Here is a 7,864-nt window from a genome sequence, read left to right as displayed (position 1 = left end):
TGGTACCCACTATGTGGAACCTTAACCTCGGTGCAGTTTGGTGGCTTCGTCCTGGTCATTCTGGACACACCTACCTCCTCTGGATTAGGTACGGTGGCTTTAACAGGTGATTTACCCCTGCAGGAACTTTCAGGCTGTTTTAGGTCAGATGGAACATTTGTACACATTCAGACTGAAAGGACTGTCCCTGTGAAACCTCACCAACAAGTTTTTTACTCGATAGGGACTTCTCTTGAGTCTCGCTGTTTAAATCCAGAGAGGCCCCTTTTATTTAATTTTATTTTTTTTGTCACTGAGTTCCTGCATTTCCAAGCTCCTCTTTTGACCAGGTTCAGAAACTGGTTCTGCATGTCTGAGCTCCATGTGCTGCTTTTATTACACACTTAGACTGCACATACTTTACATTTATTGACCGCTATCTGGAACAAGTCATTAGTGTTCACATGGACGTCCTTCAGTCCAGTCAGTCAGGTCTTCAGCTGATTAGACGTTATTGATCAGGCCTGCTGTCACTTCCACTCAGCCGATACAGACCAACCCTGTCCTTTGCTTTCCCCGAAGCTGCTGCCGATGGACGATAAAGAAGCTCGTAGCGTCTGTCAGCACACAAACATTTTAGAGTCTGGTTCCCCACCCTCCATGCTGTCCCCACCCACTCCCTCTCTCTCTCTGAATGCCAAAGGCCTCTCGCCCCTCAGTCCAGATTTAGACCTCAGTCTTTCCCAGACATTCGCGGCCAGCTGTCTGAAGCCGAGGCTGCCTCCTGGTTCCGATCCTCCTCCTCGCCACCATGCCTCCACTCCTTCACCAGCCAGCGTCGTAGCACAGCCTCGCGAGTCCTCCAGGTGTGTCCGAGTGTCGTGGGGTTTGGTTTGGATGCCCAGGGCGTCGCCGCTCGGTCTGGTTCCCCAGAGGCAGACCTCCTCTTGCCCGGCCATGGAGCCTCTCGCAGAGGTAAGACCGACCCACTGCCAGCCCGCCTCATCCGTCTGTTCATGCTGGTATGTGTTTGGACCAGAGTCTGTAACTGAGAAGCTGTAAAGGAAGAACACTGCGGATACTTTTACATCGCAGGTTTTGCTGCCCAGTTTCCTGCAGCTTCTGTATTTACTCGGCCTGTTTTGTGTCTTCCGTTTCAACCCTGCGTCCATGTAAATAAACTCCAGATAGAAGTTGAACTTGACGGATCACTTGTTCACACCCGACAATAACATGCGTCCTGGTGATCCGACCAGCTGACAGCTCTGAGTACAGATGTGACGGCAGCCAGAGATCCGAGGAGGTGTGAGCCGCCTATGGACGCATTCCTTCAGGCCCGTATAGAAGAACATCCAAGAACCTCATGCTCAGCTGATGTCCTCTGTGTTTGTGTCGTCAAGTTGTGTAATCTGCTTTGAAAAGCACAAAGAGATCTATTAGTTCTTCATCTGGTTTGTTTCATGGCTGTAGAGCTGCACGATACGTCGTTTCAGCTTTGACACTGCGATGAAAAATAAGACAAATGAACTCATGCAACCAGCTAATATAGCACTTAGCATTATCTTGTCTCTATATTGGTTCTCAGCAAGATTGTGTTAGCAGCTATGTTAACTAAACATAGCAGCTAGCATGATTATGTCAATGCAATGGGTAACTTTATCCTGCTTACAACTAATACAGTGGCTAACATTTACTTGTTTAGGCTAATGTAATATCTAGCAACCAGCACGATCATGCTTATGCTAATTGAGTGGCTAGTATTATCTTGCTTGGACTGATGTAGTGGCTATCAGTATTTGTTTAGGCTAACAAAGCAGCTAACACAATCTTGCTTGCAAATAATATAGTGGCTTATATTTACTTGTTTCAGCTAACATAGCAGCTAGCATGATCTTTCTTTTTCAAATGCAGTGACTAATATTATCTTACTTGGACTAATGTAGTGGTTATCAGTACTTGTTTAGACTGAAATAGCAGCTAATACAATTTTGCTTTCAACTAATATAGTTGCTAATGTTTGAGCTAACATAGCAGCTAACATGATCATGCTAATGTAGTGGCTAAGAGCAGCTGACATTGTCATGTTTAGACTAATGTAGCATATAGCATTATTTGGTAAGGCTAACATCTTGGAGATGAATAAAGTATCTATCTATCTATCTATCTATCTCATAGCAGCTACTATGATCTTGTTTAAGCTTTTGTGGAAGCTAAACATATTTTGCTCAGATTAATGAAGTGGTTGATATTGTCTTTTTCAGGCTAATGGCTAACATCTTACTTAGACTAATGTAGTAATATAGTTTTTCATGTTTAAGCTAAAACAGCAGGTCAGGCTAATGTAGCGGCTAACCTGATCTTCTTTGCAAGTAATGTAGTGGTTAACATGCTCTACGTGGTTTGCATTTATTCTGTCGGTGTTATTCCTTCTTTTATTTAACATTAACATGCTCATTTTTTTCTTTTACATCATTGAAACTCTGTTTTTTAATAGATTGTGTAACACACCAACATATTGGTGCGCTTGTGGACCAGTTACTGGTCTCTGGTTCAGTGAACTGTTGGTGTCCTTCGTCTCCCAGGTTCCCTTATTTGAGATGGACCAGGACGAAGAGGATGAGGAGGAGGATGTTCTCTCGATGAAGAGCAGAGGTGACGATGTAAACAGAATAAAAGAATAAAACTGACACTCTTCCAGAAAGTGAGGTTACTGAATGCAACCCAACAGGTTTTTGTTTTTTTTACTTTACTATTAATTGACTATTAATCCCAGGATTTTGTCTTTTTCATGAACAGCATGAAGGGACTGTAGTTTTGTTCTGTGGTCTTTTAATCTCCTGTAGGTTTAGGAATGTTTTAGGATCCTTTGAGAAAGTGCTGAAAGCTTTGATCAAACAGGACCAGACTTCATTGGAAATTTTGCCAATTTTAGACTTTTGTCAGTTTTCACGTAACACGTATCGTACCAAACTTCATTTGAAGTATCTTCAGTTTTAGACTTCACTTTGTTTCAGTCCTTTTACAAACATCTATAGTACCAGAGATGATTCAAAATGTTCTACATTTTAAACCTGACATAATGAAAGTTATTGTGTGGCTGCACAGACGTTTATGGGACCAGACTTCATTCAAAATATTTCTAATTTTAGGCTTGTCTTGAGAAACATGCAGCTCAAAGTGCTCCTGTCCATGTTTGGTCATCTGGTACCAAATCTGTGACTTAGATCCAGAAACCCTGGTTGACTTATCGAGTTAATAACCAGCTTTAAAAAATGACCCCCCCAAAAAAATAGATTCTGTACAATACAACAAAAACCTACAGTTTTTTGACACAACAGTAAAATATAAAAAAACATACAGTTTGTAGAGGCTGTAAAATATGAATAGAAATTCAACTTTTATTTATTTTTTTAATGATTTAGGACATTTTAACTGTCATACTGCCACAAAAGTTGTTCAAAATTAGAATGAACTCTTCTAAACTAACTTGAACTCTGTCTGAAAAAAATAACAAAACTTTTCCAGATTGACTCTAAACTCATCCGACATGATGAAACCTGACAAAACCAACATTTGACCCTAAAGTTGTTCAAAAACTGCCTGAAACGACACAAATGTGTTTAAAACAAACTTGAAACTTATCGACTCTGTTTTTCTGATGAGTGTCTTTTTAACTGTCGTCCTGCACAGAAGGTGTTTCTGAGTTCTCTCTTCATGTTGTTCTGGTTCTGTGGAGCTGCAGGACTTTATGTTGCAGTGAAACATGAACCCAGAGTGAAGACAAACTCCCAGAACCTGCTGCTTGGAGCTCAGAGAGTCAAACAAACGAGGACTCGGCTGTTTTTGCTTCCGTTTCATGTGCAAACAAAACACCAGACTTTGTGGAGTTTCTCTAGAAACCCGTGTTGTGTGTCTGCAGGAGGCTGTTCGTATGCAGCTGTAGCGCCCCCTGCAGACTCAGACCCCGACACCTTCATCTACATGAACTTCATGAAGAGTCACTGCTGCTACGACGCCATCCCCACCAGCTCCAAGCTGGTCATCTTCGACACCACGCTGCAGGTGCTGCTGTACAGACCCACTGTTGTTGTTGTTGTTGTTGTTGTTGTTGTTGTGCAGACTGATTGTGTTGTTATTGTGTGTTGTTGTCAGGTGAAGAAGGCCTTCTTTGCGTTGGTGGCTAACGGAGTGAGAGCAGCACCGCTGTGGGACAACAAGCTCAAGTGTTTTGTGGGTGAGTTGTGTTACGTCTGTGTGAATTAGATTAGATGAGACATAACTTTATTGATCCTTTGGTCGGGTACGTCAGGGAAATAGTTGAAAATGACCTCAAAGAGACACAAAATGAAAACAGAGAGAAACAAAACAAACACAAAGAGACACAAATATGTTCATAACAATAATGAAAATAATGATAGAAACAGTTTGTTGCGGCTGTAAAGAACATTAAACCCGCTGACGGGTTCAGAGAGTAGCTCAGATGTTCTGGTTCAGCTGGACCGTGAGCAGTCCTCAGGAGAACCGCTGCTGTTTGACCCACATGGGTTCCTCCTCTGGGACGTTCTCAGGGTTCAAGTTCCTCAGAGCTGGTTTCAGGTGATCAGGCTCACAGGAAACCAGGTCAGAACCGTGTGTTGTGTTACCAGCAGCTGTAATTAAAACACGCGTGTTAAGTGCTTCAGCCGCTGTAACACAATGACTCACTTTAGAGACGCCGCTGACGCTTGAACTTCACACAGACACACAAATTATTCAGCGCTCTAAACTACAGGCAGCTTCTGGGCGGTTTTCTTCACTGTGGGCTCATTTTTCACTGCAACGCAAAGTCCTGCACTTCTGTGGAGACTCTGAGAACTCAGAAATGTCTTCTAACAAAGTCACTTTTAGACTTGACTTTATTCAGTCCTTATGCAGGTGGTCAGACAGCTGCAGCACCAGACTCCATTCAAAATGTTTCCAATTTTAGCCGTCATCATTAGTTCTTTCCTGCTGCGCCATATTCTGGAAAACACACAAAAAAAATCACAAAAAAAATGAATGTCCTTTTAATTTAATCATCTACCGTGCCGGACTTCATTAAAAAACATTCCCAATTCTGGGCTTGACTTTATTTGATTCTTGTGTAGCTGCAAAGACATCTGTAGCACCAGCCTTCATTTAAAATATTCATGTTTTTAGACGTGACTTTATTCTGTCCTCCTGTGGCTGCAGCTGTAGTACCAGACTTCATTCAACATTTTGCCAGTTTTAACTGACATTTTTCATATCTTTTTCTGTCACACCCTGTTTTAGAAAACAAATTCATGTCTGTTTACTTCATCACTTGTAATGCCAGACTTCATTCAAAATATTCCCGATTCTAGACCAGACTTTATTAAGTTCTGATGCAGCTGCATAGACATCCATAGTACCAACCTTCATTTACACTTTGGCCAATTTTAGGCTTGACTTTATTCAGCTTTTGTGTGACTGCACAGACATCTGTAGGACCAGACCTCATTCAAAACATTCCTCATTTTAGTCTTGATTTTATTCAGTCCTTGTGTAGCTGTACACCAAACTTCATTCAAAATATTCTCAGTTTTAGACTCGACTTTATTCAGCCCTTTCAACACACAAACAAATTCGTGTCCACTGCACCAGACTTCATTTGAATTTTGGCCATTTTTAGCCTCGACTCAGTTCAGTTCCTGTTCGGTCGGTTGTGTTTCATCCTGTGAGTCTCAGACTTTTTCCGGGTTGCAGCAGAACAGAAGATCAGCAGCGTTTTTCATTCATAACCTTTATTGCGTTAAAGACTGATGACTCCATGTTTGCAGGAATGCTGACCATCACCGACTTCATCAACATCCTCCATCGCTACTACAAGTCTCCTCTGGTGAGCTGGAGTCAAACTTTAGCTGCAAATAAATACCTGAAGTCTCCTGAACAATGCAGTCACATCTAATTATGCAGTAATTTGCACAAAAAAGGGCAGAAAATCAACATTTAAATCCTACAGCTGCTCTGATTTGATGCTTGTTTGTGTCTGCAGGTTCAGATCTACGAGCTGGAGGAACATAAGATCGAGACGTGGAGAGGTCGGTGCCAACGAACCCAAAGTGTTTCATTAAGAAAACTGTGATTTAATTTCTCTGAAGACTCTGACCGTTTCTGTCTCTGCAGAAATCTACCTGCAGTACTCGATCAACAGACTCATCAGCATCACGCCGGACTCCAGGTGAGGACGGATGTTCATTAAAGGTGCAAACTGTGATCAGTCAGCAAAGTTAAATCACATGTCCCGGGTTTACCGTCAAACCTGGATCAGAACCAGTTATTTTATCACAGCTACTGTCTGTGATTTCACTGCAAAAAACACCAACATATGTAGTTTTTAGCAGGATAATAAAATGTCATTTACATCTGAATTTGAGTCCTTTTGGTAAAAGAGAAAAAGAAAATGCAAATACGTACCAATGAGCCACAACAGGAACCATCTGAACTCCTCGTTAACGTCGTGTTATCGTTAATAATCACTGAAATAGAACCACGTGTCCACCAGAATCTGAAAAACAGAAAGAATGATCAGATGGAATCAGGTTTAGTCTGAACAAATCTGAGCTCACAATTATGATGTTTAATCAAAACATGTAAAAATCTTCCAGAACAGTCACCAGATCCTTCAAACGACATCAAAATTAGACACAAAAAGACAAAGAAGAGACAAAACTGTCACAAAAAGACGTGAAACATGAAACTACGTGAGACACAACAGAACAATGAAACACAAAGAGAGGAGGTAGAAGTACCACAGACTCACAGAGAGACACAAACAAGACAGAAAACAAGAAGAAATAGACACGAGACAAGAAAACAAGACTTAAAACTGAACAGAGAGGAGAAAAAACTGCATGTGAATAAATGAATGTGGAGACAAAACACCCACAGACAGACACGAAAGGACGTAACAGATGTGAAACGGCAAAAACAAGACATAAAATAATAATAATAATAATAAAAACAGAAGATGAGATACAAAGTGAATAAATCAAGTAAAAAAAAAATACAAACACGAGACACAAAACGTCAAAGTTGAGACAAAACCGTCCCAAAGAGACACGAAATAACACAAACGAGACCCAGAATGAAGCAAAAGACAAAAAAATGAAGCACAAAAGGACACAAAACGAGAAAAATGTGACAGAAAGGAGACGAAAAATAACAAATAAAGATGCACAAAATGACAAAAATGAGGCTCCATTCATCCCAGCGTTGGTCACACCTGAGGACACGTGGAAACATGTTGGACGTGTTCATTACAGGTTTTTAATATTTTTGTTGAATAAAATAATCAAAGAAATTCAACTACATCAAACTAACATCGACCAGCAGGACGCGTTAACGAGCTGGTTTTAATGTTGCTGTATCTGACGTTCTCTTGTTGTTCTCATGTAAACACTGTGTTCATCTCCTCAGCCTGTTCGACGCCATCTACTCGCTGCTGAAGAACAAGATCCACCGGCTGCCCGTCATCGATCCGGCTTCGGGGAACGTCCTGCACATCCTGACGCACAAACGTATCCTCAAGTTCCTCCACATCTTTGTACGCAAACCCCGCAACCCGCCAGCTGGAAGAATGTCTCTTTGTTTGTCACTGTTAAACTCAGGCCGCGCCGTTGTTCTCCTGCAGGGTTCCATGATTCCCAAACCGAGGTTCCTGCAGAAGCGGATCAGCGAAGTTCCGATCGGAACCTTCAAGGAGATCGCCACGGTCCAGGAGTCGGCCTCCGTCTACGACGCCCTGACCATCTTCGTGGAGAGAAGAGTCTCTGCTCTGCCTGTGGTCAACGAGGAAGGTATCACCGATTTAAAATCATGTCTTCACTCATCCTGGTTCAAGTCC

At 41.8% G+C, this 7,864-nt stretch overlaps 1 protein-coding gene across 1 annotated transcript in view; it reads left to right on the top strand.

Annotated features, from left to right (window-relative positions):
• The first annotated feature begins 257 nt into the window (after positions 1–257).
• The window catches only part of LOC103374932 (5'-AMP-activated protein kinase subunit gamma-1-like), a 10,759-nt gene continuing 3,152 nt past the window's right edge, over positions 258–7,864 (top strand). The window contains exons 1-9 of the mRNA XM_008305092.1: positions 258–954; positions 2,562–2,631; positions 3,899–4,041; positions 4,132–4,213; positions 5,799–5,857; positions 6,014–6,059; positions 6,145–6,199; positions 7,438–7,564; positions 7,652–7,838. Of these exons, the coding sequence (XP_008303314.1) occupies positions 571–954; positions 2,562–2,631; positions 3,899–4,041; positions 4,132–4,213; positions 5,799–5,857; positions 6,014–6,059; positions 6,145–6,199; positions 7,438–7,564; positions 7,652–7,838 (1,153 nt within the window). The 5' untranslated portion in view covers positions 258–570. The remainder of the gene's footprint in view (positions 955–2,561; positions 2,632–3,898; positions 4,042–4,131; positions 4,214–5,798; positions 5,858–6,013; positions 6,060–6,144; positions 6,200–7,437; positions 7,565–7,651; positions 7,839–7,864) is intronic.

Source organism: Stegastes partitus, unplaced genomic scaffold (genome assembly GCF_000690725.1).
Source record: "Stegastes partitus isolate 25-593 unplaced genomic scaffold, Stegastes_partitus-1.0.2 Scaffold2405, whole genome shotgun sequence".
Classification (NCBI taxonomy): Eukaryota; Metazoa; Chordata; class Actinopteri; family Pomacentridae; genus Stegastes; species Stegastes partitus.
Note: the sequence above shows the minus strand (reverse complement) of the source record. Positions and strands in the feature narration are given on the sequence as shown.